We start from the raw sequence: 16,194 nt of genomic DNA on the forward strand, positions 1-16,194 counted from the left end.
GAGAGCTATCTTTGGACTCAGGGAGACCTGGATTCAAAGGGGACTCACATACTAGTTGTGCAACCCTGGGCTACTCTTAATGCAGCAACTAACCTCTGAATGTCTTAGAAAATAATTCTTCAAAACTATACCTAGCAGAGAAGGTATCAATAAAAATGGGTAGAAAGAACTTCCTTTTCATTTGGGAGAGAACTCCCAATGAAACGTGGTGTAGACTCATTAAAATATGTATGCATTCCTTCAAGGGAGAGAGACCATGTTTTTGGTCTTTCTTTGCATTCACAATACTTAATATATTGCCTGACACAGCAAGTCCTTAATAAATACTTGTTGACTTGAATTGTTGAAATTGCAGGTTCCATTCTTTATCCTTATAGACCTATATACGTACTTACTTGAATGTGTATTCTAACTATAAAAATACTTTGTGTTTTTCCTCATTCCCACCTAAAAAGCAAATTCTTGCAACCCTTTTACTTTCTCTTCTCCTTTGTCCTTTACAAGCTCAAAACAGATCTTCCCCCACCCCCATCACCTTGTATTTTTGTCACTTTACATTTATTGCTATTGAACTTCATCTTAATAGATCAACCTCACTGCTCTAGCCTTTTGATATCTTTTTGGATCCTCTCTTTCCCATTTTTGAGTCATCTAAAAATCTGATAATCTGTATTCTCTGATTTTGCCTTAGTCATTGATAAAAGTTCACAAAGTAAGCTTAGTAAAAAATTTTCATGTTATTGAGTGCTGGTAATGTTGATGAATTCTTTTTTATTTCTCATGTGTCAACTGCAGTTATTTCGCAACTTAAACAAAAGCTTGAAAACCTTCAGAATTCTAATCTTCCAAAAAGTTTTAGAGTTCCCTATGATCCTGGCCTGAGAGCTGGAATACTCATGGTAAGTGTCCCATTGGAGTCTGTCACTTTGAAGTTATCTGTGTTATGTCTTGTTTTGGTCCATCAGTTCACATGACTGACACATATCTGAGAGGGGTGAAAAGCAGTAAGAGTGTTGACTTTAATCTACTTTAATCACTGGTCAATGAGAAGCATTAGTCTCCATGCATACTATAAATGTGGTATCATGTAATAGTTTTTTTTCATACATACAATTTCAGTGAAGGCTTACTCTAGAGTTTAACCCCAACATGCAAGGAACTCCAACCACTCTGGGAGGCATGAAAAAACAGATCTAGCTAGACTGGGTCTGTCACCTGAGGACCAGCCTGGTTAAAGATGCAGAGGCTTATTCTCAGAAAGATGGCCACTGGGGGATAAATTCTTTCAGTCACAGACCTCATAAAGATCTCCTGAGAGGGCAGAAACATAGACCTAGATATTGAAAGGAGAAGTACCTACGCTGATGAATGCACAGTTCCTTAGGAATATAGTACTATGGCACAACTGTGGCTACAAAAACTGCACTCTCAAGTTTTTCAGCTTGAAAGGATAATAACAGGTCTTCTGTTCCTCAGGAAACATGGATATTATGAAAATGACTGGGTTCTCTTTCAAAAGATCTGGATTTACGTTTCAAGTCCTCTACATAATAACTCACTTAATTCCTTTGAGTCCATCTCTTTTGTAAAATGGGAATGATAATTCTTATGAATTATAAGAACATAGAGTTTGAGTACTACAAGTACAAATTATTTAGGCCTATGCCTTCCTTTATAGATAGAATTTTGAAATTCAGCAAAGTGAAGTTGCTTGCCAATAGTCTTGCAGATAGTAATACCTATGTCACTGTTTTGCCTCTCTTAACAACCCAAGATTGCACTGGCTTTTCAATACGCATATAATTGAACTTTGGGACCCCTAAAGCTTCAAGATCTTTTTTTTTCAGGCAAAATATTCCTAATCATTTCTCTCCCATTTTATATTTGTGAAGTTGATTTTTGAACACCACAAGGTTTTACATTTGCATTAATTGAAATCAAACTACAAAAGTTTAATTAGAGAGTAAGAAAAGTAAGTCAAGACACTGATTGTAGATTACCTACTCAAAGATATTAGCCTTGAAAAGAGTTGTTGTTTGTCCTTCATTCTCAGAGGACCATGACATCAGGGAGGTAATGCCATGGAGAATCAGAGATGGAAGGGACACTTTGCTAAAGAATATAAGATCAAATGAGATAAGTAATTTAGGTAGAGATGTTTATCTTGGCAAGAATTAATCATCTCCTCATGTGAGACAGAGGTAGAAAAGAAGATAGGTGTGTGTGGGGGGACATCTGAGTAATGTGAGATTAAGGGGGGGAAGAGGAAAGAGCTCTTGGAAAACAGCTTCGGTTTTTTTTCAATATTCACCATGATTCTCAGCTGAGAGGATGTGGTGATGGGGAGTGATGGGAAGTTTGAGGAGAGATTAAAAGATTTGGAAAAGTTGCTGTGGTCAATTTGATTATGAATTGATTAGGGAGATATAAAAATATTGTCTGATTACAATAAGGGCCCAGTTGAGATTGTACAGGAATACTAATTAATAATTTAGCCTTTATTAAAAATCAGACAACCTCATTCACATTAGGTAGCACTTTGAATGTCAGAAGGACATGAGAAGTCATAACTAACTGAATAATTCTTTTTTTTTAATGAAAATTAAAAGCTGTTTTTTTTTTCCCAAGAGCATCCTGCTCATCTAATTCCAGAGAACAATAATATTCCATCAAAGATTGTGTTTCCCCCCATTTATTCTCTCTCCTTTTACCCTGTCTTTCCTCAAAAGTGTATTGTTACTGATCACTCCTTGCCCTAATATGCCCTCTCTTATCACTCTCCCTCCGCCATATACCATTCCCCTCCTATTTTCCTGCAGAGTAAGATAGATTTCTATACTCCTATTGAACATATATGTTATTTCTTATATGAATCAATTATGATGAGAATAAGGTTCACTCACTCCGCCTGTCCTCCCTCTCTTCTCCTCCTCGTTTTCCCCTCCACTTTGCCTCTTTTTTTTAATGGCAGATAATTTGTTCCATTCCACTTCTCTTTTTCCCTTCTCCAATATGTTCTTCTCCATCCCTTAATTTTATCATTAAAAAAATATTATCCCTTCATATTCAATTCACACCCATACTCTCTGTCCATATATATATATATATGCCTTCTAACTGCCATATGAGAACGTTCTAATGAGTTACAAGTATCACCCTCCCAAATAAGAATGTAAACAGATAAACCTTTATAGGTCCCTAATGATATCAATTTCCTGATTATGAGGAATTCTTTCCATGACAGACAGGAACTATGTGGAGCTCTTCTAACAATAATAGGTAAACAAGAATCTATCAAGAATAATGAGCTGCTTTTTAATGAAAAAATGTATTTTCTAAAGGGGTGGTTTTCATGCTAGAATAGACTATCCATGAGAGTTTTGGCTCTTTCTTCTCTGAGCCATAGGCTTGCAAAGGGAAAAACTCCTGTTTTATATTCATAGAAGTGGGAAACAAAAGAGACTCTTTGAGACTTTCCATTGAATCTATAAGAATTCCCTGTTGGCCTCTAGCAGATGGACCTACTTATTGGCATTAGGGTACTTTGGAAACTCACAGCCAGATATTGAGACAAAATATCATTGGAAAAGCAAAGTGTTCAATGCTAGGAATCAGCGTAAAGGCAGCAGGTAAAGAAGGTAATAGCAGCATGTGAGATCCTTTAGGAAAAGTGTATGAATGAAGAACAAAAGAAATTGGCCTAGAGCCCTAAAGAATGTCCTCAACCCATCAGAGACAAGAAGTGAAAAATACTTTAGGAAAAGAAAAAAAAGTGGAGGAATCATTAGAGAGATTGAAAGTAAACATCCCATTTTAAAATTTCATCATATTGTTTCACAAACATTCAATTTTTTTCCCACTCTGTACTAACATACAAGGTAATTTGGGCACAATAAAATCATAGTCAAATCTAGTACATGATGAGTTATCATCATAGATAAATAATTTGAAGAAGATAAGGTGAGAATGGAAATTAGATGAGTGCATTCTTTTCCCTCTTATGCAAGAAATATGAAATTAAAAGACTATCAAAATGGTTTTATTTAATGCTTGAAAACAATTTGATTGTTGAAGTAGATGTAGCTATTCATTATTCAAGGTAAGTGCCCCTTCATTTTAATTGCTAATGTAAGAGAAAATCTCAGCTCTGTGTCCTGAGTAATTACCACAAATTCTAAAGGCTTAAGGTCCAAATTAATAAGATTTAACTGTAAAATTTTCTCTTGACTTACCTCTTTGCTGTCCTTGTTAATCTGTTATAAAGATAATGTAGTGTAATAGAAAGAATCCAGTGGAGTCTAGAGAGCCCTACATTTGAATCCTACTAGAGCAAGGACACATATTCAAACAAGCAATCAAGCAAATAACAAGTATTTATTAAACACTTGCTATATGCCAGAGCTGGAGCTAAGCACTGAAGATACAAAGAAAATACAAAATAAGTCCCTGCCCTCAAGGAACTTATATTCTAGTATGGGAAATACCAAGAACATACAAAAATAGCTTATAAGATTTATACAAAACACATGGAAGATGACCTTAACTAGAAGAATAATATTAATTTGGGGCACTAGGCCTGATGTTGGAACTGAGTATTTCAAGCTATAAGTTTCAGCTTCTTCATGTGAAAAATGAGAAAAAAATATCTGTAGTATTTATATCACAGATCATTGTGAGAATCTAGTGCTGAGGTAGGAGAAAAACCCAAGTTCAAATCCAGTTTCAGACACTTATTAGTCATGTGACCTTAGGCAAGTAAAATCTTTTTGTCTCAGTTTCATAAAATGGGTGTCATAACAGCCCTACCTCCCAGAGGTTGTGGTGAGCATCAAATGAGATAGTGCTTAGCACATCTGGCACATAGCAGGTTCTTACTAAATGTTTCTTTCCTTCTTTCTTACTTCTGTAAAATTTAAACATACTATTTACACATCAATTATCATTGGTTATCCCTTCTCAAATGCAGTCTTTTCTTTAAGAATTCTATTTGAAAATGACCAAAACCTACAAATATAGCATGGATGTTTATAGGGGTTCTTTTTAGAAGGAAAAAAAAAAAGGATTTGAAGATATATAGAGAGAAAACACACATTGTGTTTATATTCCAAGATTCCATTTTGTGTATGGAAAACATGTGAACTCTTGTTACAGATTGAAAAGTGCAAAGTAATGGCGTCCAAGAAGAAGCCTTTATGGCTTGAATTTAAATGTGCTGATCCCACAGCCCAGTCCAATGAAACAATAGGAATTATTTTTAAACATGGAGATGATTTGCGTCAAGACATGCTTATTTTACAAGTAAGTTATTTTATATTTGTTGTTGGGGAAGGTCAAAGGACTCTAAGACTAGCACAGTTCAAGTAATTAAGTATTGGTGAATTTTTTTTTTTGATAATGACTTTGTAAACTATACAACGAGGCCCTTGGCCTTCTCAGAGTGTAATTTAGTAAAGGACTTATTTTTATTCATATTAGAGATTCGTTTCTCAACTGTGATTCCCAAATAATGAATCATACCATCCTCTCCACACCCTTGTGCTGATTTTTTAAACACCTAGTTCACAAAAGCACATATAGATAAACACACATGTATCACTCCTAACACCTACCCTCAACCGTATCTCAACTGTATAGCTATTCCACATTCATCTGTGTTCATGTACATCACCTACATCTTCTCCCCCATGACTGATATTCCCCTTTTTATACACACACACACACACACACACACACACACACACTCATACTCATATATGAGTAGGTGTGGAAGTTAAAGCTTTTTAGAAGTCAGTGGATTGATAAATGAAAGAGAGAAAAAGGGTGAATAGGGACATGAATGATTAAATAGGCAGATAATAGAGGAAATGGAAGATCAGAAGGAAGACGATTATTAGTCGGTGAGGTAGTCACAAATATGAGAATTGTCTTAAATATTTCTATTTAAAGGAATACCCCTTCAAGCTTTTAAAAGTTATTAAATCTAAAAACACAATCTTTTGAATCTTTGAAAAATGACAAAAACATGATTGTTTTTCTTATTCCAATTACTTTTTAAAATTAATATTAAAGGGAGCAGCTAGATGGCACAGTAGATAGTGAGGAGGACCTGAGTTCAAATTCAACCCTCAGATACCTAAAAATTACTGTGTGACTCTAGACAAATCACTTAACCTCAGTTGCTTCACCAAAAATTAATTAATTGAGATTGAAAATGAATGAAGTACATACATTTATCCAATATATACTGATGCAACTTAGTAAATTGGAGAGGGTGAGAACCTCAAAGACAAGACCTGGGTTCAAATTCTATCTCTGATTTATAGTAGCTATGTAACCCCTACAACAACCCATAGTAGATATGTGACCCTCTCAGTGCCTACAGAACCTGTTAAAATTATAAGTTGCCAATCTACAGTTGTAGAGAAGGTTTCCTAATTGAATAGTTATATAGACTAAAAGTTCTCCAAATGTGATCCTAAAATTCTGGGGGACCCCAAGACCCATTCAGGGAGCTCAAGAGGTTAAAACTATTTTCATATCTAAGATGTTTTAATTTTTGCATTATAAATATTGATAGATATAATCCATATAAATACAGTTTCTCTGGGAGAATCCTCAATAATTTTTTTAAGAGTGTAAAGGGTTCCTCAAAATGTCTAAGCACCACTGCATTAGACCAATGAAATCATGGATCCCAATAATAATAAAAGATTATTGGTTTCTTTGGTCATCCAGAGGATGAGTGTCTGACCTTTAAAAACTGAAGCAATCATTGTTTTTTGATGTTGTGGTTACACTTAGAATTAAATAGAACTAGGAGAGAGTATTTTACATAGATTTAAAAATGAATAATTTCTAGGATTTTCAAAAATAACATAACAGGAGTTCAGGCAGCCTATTCTGCAAGACTATTTCAAAATTTATATTTGATGAATAATGTAGAAAGATTTGACCTTAAGTACAATGTAACAGTTTAACTTTGTGTCATTTTTTTTCTGCCATATACCAGGTTTGACAATGTGATTTTTTTTTTTTAAAGGAAAGGCAAACAACGCAAATAAGTATGCATTGTATAACACTTGTGTTTTCATCCCTAGATTCTTCGAATTATGGGATCTATTTGGGAAGCAGAATCTTTGGACTTGTGCCTGCAGCCATATGGTTGCATTTCAACTGGAGACAAAATAGGTATGCAGAGCCTTCGGGAGCTAAACCCATCATGCAGCCTGGGGGGAACAAGTTATGGCATTTTCCAAATTATCACATAGAAACTTAATAATGGGGGTGGGGAAGTGGTGTAAGATAATATTTATTCACGAGACCATGAAGAAATTAACATGGTTAATTGACATAACTTCATGATATGGATATGGATATATCAAATATGCTTGAAGAAAAAAATTGAAATGATCCAAAACTTTGTGACCCTACATGAAGATGTTAGTAAAATTTACTCCCTCTTTTTTTTAATCTCACCTCTCCCAAATTTTTACTCAGATTCTACTGTAAATTAAAATTTTCTCTTTCCCTTAATATTTAAAAAGAACAGAAAATATTTGCTATTTATTACTGTTATCTCAAGTTCAGATTATCAGAGAGCTATTTATTACTCACTTTACTTTTATGTGCTTTTGGAGATCCTTTTAAAAATTTTTTAGGTCCAATAAAATTTATTTTTATTCTAGCTTCATAATACCTCTATTTAGTCCATATAGGAATGTCACTTTTTAACCAACCTTTATTACACACCTGCTGTTGATAGAGTTTCGAGTCAGCTGTGTGAAGAATGTTCGCTATTACTCAGTAATAAATAGCCCTCTGCCTCTAATACAGCCAAGATGCTAGTAATCAGTGGAAAAGCAGCATTGGAAACCTGTCTTTGGGTATTTGCGATGCATAATAATGCATTAATGCAAATGAGGCAGTCAGGATGTTGTCCATGGGACATAAGTCAGATCCCAGATCACTGAGAAGCCAGAGATTACATCTGGAAATTTGGAATATGGATCCCTGAGGAGTTTGGAAATATGGAAAGAGATTTGTGACAAAGTTGAGACTAAGCTAGTGTTATGAGCCCTAAAATCTGAAACCTAGTACCAGTTCCCAGCATGGGAGCCCAGCAGGAGACCAGGATGACAAAACCCTGACAAATCAGGTGAACTCTGATTGCTTACAGGATCATAAATTTCAAGCCAGAAGAGATAGCCAATGAGCCCACCCCATCCTTTTTGGCTTACAAATAAGAAACTGAGCCTCAAAGAATTTAAGTAACTTGCCCAATGTTACCAACTAGTAATTATCTATTGGAGAGTTTGAACCCTGGGGCTTCCTGACCCCAAGTCCAGCATGCTATCTACTATGGCACACTGCCTTCTCACTGCAGAAGTAATTTACACCACTTCTGAGAGCTCTGGGGAGGTATAAGTAAATTCTAAACTGGAACATGAGAAAGTTCAGATCAACTGTGTTTAAAGCATTCAGTGGGGCAGGGAAAATGGTACCAAATCCATTGAGAAGTGAACCTTGCCCTCATGGAGCTTATATTTTACTGGAGAGCATGACACACATTTAAATGCAATACATAATAAAAATATTATGAAATCTAAGAGCTTGAGGAGGTAGGAAATTAATACTGAGTAAGAAAAAAACAGAAAGGCTTCCTGGAGAATATGGTAATGTTTGAATCAAGCTTTAAAGCTTTAAAGCTAGAAATTCAGCATGGCTGTTTGGGTGTTATTATAAGAGTTCAAATAGAAGGTATCAACGTTTTCTTGAAGAGCTGTAACAGTGGAAATATAGATGAAGGGATAGATAATGATTATAAGATGAATCAACACTTTTTATGGGGCTTTAATTTTCACAAAATATATTCATAATTTCATCTGACCCTAACAATAATCCTGCAAAGTACGTATTATTATATCTGTTTTATACATGAGGAAACTTATACATGTGGAAATATGAGAAACCCAGGAGATGAAGTGACATAAATAGGAAACATCAGAATGGGATTTGAAACAACTCTTCTCAGTTTCATGTCTAGAAACACCCTATCTATCATCCATTCTTCAATTATAGAATTGACAAAGGTTGAATAAACAGAATATAAATTTTCTAAGAGACTGGGCATGAGAGATGAGGAAGAATGAATAGTCAAAGGCAATACCAAGGTTTTGAACGTGGCATAGAAGATAAATGATGATGTCTCTGACTGAAATAGTGAAACCAGAAGAAGAGCAGTTTTATCAGGAAACATGAAACTGTCTTTCAACCTAAGTATGAATTTTAGCTCTCAAGATAAAGTTTTCTTATAAAAATCTGGAAAATTCCATTCCAAATGGAATTCCATTTTGAAAGAGGTTGAAAAGTTATCTCAGAAAAGATATAATATTTGAAGCCACAGGCTTTAAAGGAAATGACTGAGGGACAAGTATGGAGTAAAAAATCTTAGGTTTCTGGTTTGAAAATGGTACAAAGTGATCTTCTCTTTTAAATATTTTTTTTAAATAAAAGAGAAAGAAAATGTCCATTGGCTAAAAGAGGAAGGATGTTCTCACCATGGTAGGATAGACAAATTCTACTTCTCACCATTCACAAATAAAACATTATGCTCAATGTATATTTTTCATTCAGAGATCTTGTAACAAAGTTCTTCACAACTTCCTTCCTATCCCCCTTTTAAAAAATGAAAGAAAAGAAAACCACAAAACCTAATGACTTGGCAAATAACCCCGTGGCAAAGCATCATTGAGATAGTGTACTGGACTTGACATTGGATGGCTGACTTGGAGTCTTGGTTCTGTCATTTAGCAGTTGTCTGAGTTGACAAATCACTTAACTTTTATGGACCTCAGTTCCCAATTTTGTAAAATGAGGATAATATTTGCATAACTTTCCTCTTTGGGTTGTTCTAAGGATCAAGAGGAAGGAAATAAACTTTTATTGAACATTTACTATGTGTAGGATATTGTGTTAAACCCTTTACAAATGCCTCCTTTGATCTTCAAAACAGCCCTGGAATGTAGGTACAATCATTATTTTTATTTTACCCATGGAGGAAACTGAGGTAAACCCAGAATCATATAGCTATTAAGTTATTAAGGAACTCAATTGTTCCTGCTTCCTGGTCTGATCTTCTATCCATTGTGTCACCCAGCTGCTTCTAAAAGACATAATAAAGATGGAATTTGTTTCTTACTTTAAAATTTAAGTGATAATTATTATTCTTAAACTATGTTCCTGTCACATAGGAATGATTGAAATTGTGAAGGATGCTATAACAATTGCCAAAATTCAGCAGAGCACAGTGGGCAATACTGGAGCATTCAAGGATGAGGTGCTAAATCATTGGCTCAAAGAAAAATGCCCAATTGAAGAAAAGGTGAGTTAATTTCTCTTTCCTCACTCTAAGGATTCCTTATACAGATACTTACTTTTTAATGTAGCAATTTTATTCTTTCATAGTAATCTATAAATATCATGGTATCCAGTATCTCTGAGAAAAGTTACAAATAAGGTGACTGATGTATGCAGATCTGTGTACATTGGCTCTCAGTAGTTCTGAATAAAAGATAATGAGCTCAGGATTTCTAGGTGGTTTTTTTTTTCTTTTTTAAGTATTTGCCTCTCCTTTGACTAGCAGGCCATGTTTTGTATAAAATTAGACCATGCAAAACATTTGGTTAGTCATTGTGTGTGTGTGTATGTGTGTGTGTGTGTAACTTTTGCTGTCCACTAGAAATGTTCATTCATATATGTAAATTATATTCTATCTGATAAAGAACCAAATATTTTATAAAGTGATTTATAATTTACAATTCTGCTCTAATCTAAACAATAAATTATGGATACCGAAAATGTCAGTTCCAGCATGATTTTGAAGTGCATATGCTGAGTCCTTTGCAAGCTGTGTAGTAAGGTTGTTTGGCTGTCATTTAAAGTTCTGCTTCTTGGGATTAGTGAGCCTCATTTGCATGGTTACTAGTTCTTTGTTGGGAGAAATGTAATTAGTGACATTTAATAGTCCTATTATACATGATGGCTTTGTGAAGGCTCACATCCCATTAGTGATCAAAAGCAAAGCAAGGGTTATACAGTGTAGGAGAAAATTACTTTGGGTTCCTGTTAAGGGTTGGGCACTGATGCATGACTATGTAGTGAACCCTTTTGATTTAATTACAATTGCTTTTGACATTTATTCCTCAATCAAGTCATAAAGAGTCTTTGTGTAGTAGCTAAAAACCTACCAATCTCCAACCTACCTTTCTCAATTTATTACACATTTGTTGTTGTTCAATCATTTTACTCATGTCCAACTCTTTGTGACCCCATTTGGGTTTTTTTGGAGGTAGGACATAGATACTGGAGTGGTTTGTGATTTCCTTTTCTCACTCATTTTACTGTTGAGGAAACTGGGGCAAAGAAGGTTAAATAATTTGCCCATGGTTATGCAGCTAGAGAGTGTCTATGCCAGATTTGAAGTCAGGAAGATGTGTTTCTGATTTCCTAGCACTTTAACCACGTTAGCCCCGTTAGCTATCCCAGAATGAAAGTGAGTTATAATTAATATCTATAGCTCAAATGAAAACCTTTATAATTTGCTGTTTGAATGCAGTTTCCAGAAAGGAGTTTTAGGAAGTAACCTTTATTAGGTAGATGTGCTACTTGGCAGGAAGTAGAGGAGCAATATCAAATAACTTTTGGGAATTTTTGCATTAATAGTTCCAGGCAGCAGTGGAGAAATTTGTGTATTCATGTGCCGGCTATTGTGTGGCAACTTTTGTTCTTGGTATAGGAGACAGACACAATGACAACATTATGATCACAGAGACAGGTGAGTTTATTCCTGCTCCATTAATCTTTAAATGAAATTAAGATATATTAAAGTTTATGGGAATGAGCATTATGTCTTTTCTGATCCTCAACCCAAACTTGCATCTAATGTCTAAATATCATGCTATGTGAAATATAAAAATATTCCCACCCCAATTATACACAATTTTTCATACCTCAAAAATCTGCACACATATGTGTGTATTCATGTGTGTCCAAATGCTTATATACACACATATAGCAAGCTGACCAGGCACAGTTAGAAATACAAAAAGCAAAAGACTAAGTGATCCAAACTTAAAATCAAAGAACTTTTTAGAGACTTTCGATTTTCATCAGTTTGGTTTATCTTAAGCTAAGCAGAATTGACAAAATTATGTAATTGCTTTTCTTTTCTTTGTAAAGCGAAGTTCTCAAAGCCTGATGATCTCACAAAGGCATTCTAATGAGCTCATTTTTCTTGTTTATTTTGAGCTGAAAGTCATCTCTGGCATTTTGCCTAGATTCTCTTGTATTTGTCACATTTTCCATTGTATTGAAGCTATTTGTATAAGTACCTTGAGGACAGAGACTAAATTCATTTTTGCAATACTCTCAGCACCCAGGACATTGCCTGGAATTTAAATGCTTGCTAGCTAATTTTTCTATGTGTGTCAGACATATTAGAATTTATCATACCTATCTTTGTATCACTAGTCCCTAGAATGGGACCTTACACATAGTGTTTCATGAAATAAAACCCACACTCTTTGTTTAGGAGGCAATATTGTTCAAAGATTTTATTTAAAAGACGGGAGAGCAGGATGGAAATCACTTTTTAAGGAGTAGTTCCTTTAAGGCCCAACATGTCCTACTTATATCACTGAACAGTGAGATGAAAATTAACTGCAAAGAGGACAGAGTATTTGTTCAGCTCAGACTTTCTCAAGATGTTTAAACTGAAGCACACTACAAATGAAAAAAATGCAAGAAATTACTGAGACAAAAGAATGAACTTAGGAGTTTTCTAGGAGTCATTTTTATGAGGTAGATTTCAACAGAGGGACATCATCTTCTGGGACACAGGAGGGTAGAGCTTGAGGTTACAGAAGGGTTTGGTGAGGGGTGATTGGAATATGTGCTTCCTTTCTTTAAGCCTCATGAAAAAGAGTTTTCAAAATGGAAGTATTCAAACTAAGCTGGCTACTACAATAGATATTTTTTTAAGGAATTAAATGGAAGGTACATTTTCTGAGTTCATTCTATGCTACAAGAGTAAGGTTCCAGACTTTAAATTATAAGCACCTGTGAGGCAATTTGAATGAATTTTTGAACTACCATACTCCTAGCTTAGTTTAGATCTGTCAAATCACAGATCAAGCTATAGTTCACAGCCTATGTAGCATTCACAGATCAACAGAGCCATTAAATGAAGAAATCCCTCTAGAATCTGAAATTTAGAAAAATCAGAAAGTACTGATTACTCTTTATATGCCCCCTCCAAAATTATAACCTTACCATACACTCCCAAACACAAATACATTTAGCAAAATATGTCAAATGATATTAAGAATGTTTGTATTCAAATAAAATTCCAGCAGAAGGGATAACTGCATACAAAGCAGTATTTACCGTCTGCTTTGGAACCAGGAACCTGATTTGTACAACACACACATTTGTTATTGATTGCAAATGTAGTGCAAGCCAAACATTTGCTTTATGTAAAACAATAAAACCAATCAACAAAACCGTGTGTGCTTCTGTATGCTGTAGTAATAGGCTTTCATTTTAATGAGTTTTAAATGCAACAGCAATTTTTATGTGCTGTCAAACTGGTGAAAATATTACTGCAAGTCAATTTCTTTTATTTTCATAAAACTATTAGCTCCATATTTGTCTTTCTTTTTAACTGTACCCATGCTTCTTTACATAGAAGAGCATGGCTCATCCTCAGTTACCCATCATCTCTATTTTCTCAGAAAAGTATAATGCCATTTGAAAGCAATGACTACAGTACTTTGGCCTGAGGCACTTACATAATTTTCACCAAAACGGCCATTTTTTAAAGTGAAGACTTCATACTGCTGCACTTATAATGAATATAAAATGCATGTTTTCCTGATGACATTTCAGATGGAAAGTCATTTGTAGTTCATTCCTGCCTGGGCATTTAAAAATATTATTGTAATAAAGTTGTCTTATAACTAATCATTAAAAATCTACCCTAAAAATGGCAGGAGGATAGAAAAAAAAGAAGAAAAGAAGGAGAAAAATGAGGAGGAGAAAAAGAAAGAAGGGGAAGAGAGAAGAAAGAGAAGCCAAGCCAACCAAGCAAAACTAACCACACATTGTGTTTGTCAGTATATTTGTTAGTATATTTAGAATAGTTTCATGCCCTTTCCAAGTGAAAGAAGAAAGATGAATTTTCTCATCTCTTCTTCAGGAAAAGTTTGATTAGTAAAACTGCCTAATTTTGGTTTCATTTTTTTAATATGGACATTTTTATGAACCTAGAGCACTGGTTTAAGAGGTAAAGCACTAGTAAATGTGATACTTCTCCAAAGAATTGTTCTATCATGTATATAATTCTGTATAGATACTTTTTAAATCTTTAGAGAGATTATATAGTTTACCACCACAAATTTTCATAAGCAATATCAATATTTGTCATGTCCTCCTCTAAGCTCTTGCCACTATTACCCTTCCGATTAGCACTGACAATAAATTCTCTTTAAAGGTTTTTATGAAAATTGAAAATACCTTTAAGAGAGTTGGGTTTAGGGGGAATAGCCAACTGCTAACTGATAAACTCAAAACCATTTCTGTAATATATAGAACTTAAATTAACCTGTGGCCTTATGTAAAGTTGGCTATAGTTACCAATGAGTTCTGATATAAATTGCTAACGATAATTCTATGATTGACTAGAATTCAGTAATAGCATTTGGTTGTGACTTAAAGAATATTAAAATAATGTCAGATGTACATTTGATTTGTATTTTACTCTTATTTTTTCACATCTTACAAAAAATCATAGCATCTATAACTTCCTTTAAAAGTACCATCTCCTAATCTCTAATGCTATTTTATATAGAATGTAAGCTTCTCAAGGGCTGCAACCATGTTTATCCCCAAGTAACAAGGATAGTACTGGCACATATAGATAGCTAAATAATTAAAACTTTATTAAACTATAAACATTGGGGATATAAATACATCCAAGAAAGACCATCCCTCCTCTCAAGGAGCCTATATTTAAATGGAAGATGACAACAAATAAAAGAAAGCAGACAGATAGAAAAGAAGGAAGTGGAAAGCCAGTATTTCCTGGAGTGGAGCCCAAGGTTTTAAGGGGGAAAAATGAAGATAATAGTCAAAGTGTAGGTACTATAGTATGAAAGTAAATGTGTAATAAATATTTTGATTTTATATTTACTTTATGTATTCATGTTTCTTTCCCCAAAAGAAAGTGCATTAAGGTGCTTGAGGAATTGCTTGGTTTTTGTCTTTGTGCCCCTGGTGCCTGGCATATACCAAGTTGATTGAAGTTAATTGAATTAAAAATGATGGAAATTGTTAAAAAATTGCCTATCTCCAGATAGTTGGCTTTAGGGCAGCTTAAGACCTTCTAAAAAGTCAACATTAACCCATCAGGCAGGTTATTCACCATAATGATTTCTGATGTTTCTTTCCCTTAAGGAAATCTATTTCATATTGACTTTGGTCACATTCTTGGGAATTACAAAAGTTTTCTGGGTATCAACAAAGAGAGAGTTCCATTTGTGCTAACCCCAGACTTCCTCTTCGTGATGGGAACTTCTGGAAAGAAAACAAGCCTGCACTTCCAGAAATTTCAGGTAATGTCTTATTCTTAAATGACAATAGGGAGCTATAAACAACCACACAAAAGTCCTACTCTGGTGTGTCATCACAAGCTATGAAAGTAAATTTCAAGTTTGGTTGGGCCAAACTAGAAAGGCTTCAAGTGTGAGTCCAACCATAAATATATCACCTTTGGACCAATCTAAGTGGAAAGATACTCAAAGAGCGCTAGATCATGAGTAAAAGGACCTGGTTTCAAATCCTGGGTTCAAATCCTAACCTAAACTTGCCTTTATGGCCTTAGGCAAGCTAATTGAATTGAATATCTGTAAAATGAGAGGGTTCATAGATTGAATTTCAAATAATAGGGTTTATAGATTACCTAATAAATGTTAATAACTGGCTTTCTCCCTCAAAAAGTATATATAGAACACTGTTAATTTTAATCTTGCATTCTTTAAGGTTTATTGAGCAGCTTCCTCACTACAAACCTATGAAGAAGATAGAATGAGTAGTTATCCCATTTGCAGATAAGGAAACTGAGGCTTAAAGATCCTAAAT

The 16,194-nt window shown here is 34.5% G+C and overlaps 1 protein-coding gene across 2 annotated transcripts in view; it reads left to right on the plus strand.

Moving 5' to 3' along the window:
• PIK3CG (phosphatidylinositol-4,5-bisphosphate 3-kinase catalytic subunit gamma) overlaps positions 1–16,194 on the plus strand; it is a 44,189-nt gene that overhangs the window by 11,969 nt on the left and 16,026 nt on the right. For both annotated transcript variants that reach the window (XM_031938754.1, XM_003771494.4), the window contains 6 exons: positions 796–899; positions 5,152–5,298; positions 7,098–7,188; positions 10,251–10,381; positions 11,722–11,833; positions 15,511–15,668. In XM_031938754.1, the coding sequence (XP_031794614.1) occupies positions 796–899; positions 5,152–5,298; positions 7,098–7,188; positions 10,251–10,381; positions 11,722–11,833; positions 15,511–15,668 (743 nt within the window). The remainder of the gene's footprint in view (positions 1–795; positions 900–5,151; positions 5,299–7,097; positions 7,189–10,250; positions 10,382–11,721; positions 11,834–15,510; positions 15,669–16,194) is intronic.

This window comes from Sarcophilus harrisii, chromosome 5 (assembly GCF_902635505.1).
Source record: "Sarcophilus harrisii chromosome 5, mSarHar1.11, whole genome shotgun sequence".
NCBI classification, from domain to species: domain Eukaryota; kingdom Metazoa; phylum Chordata; class Mammalia; order Dasyuromorphia; family Dasyuridae; genus Sarcophilus; species Sarcophilus harrisii.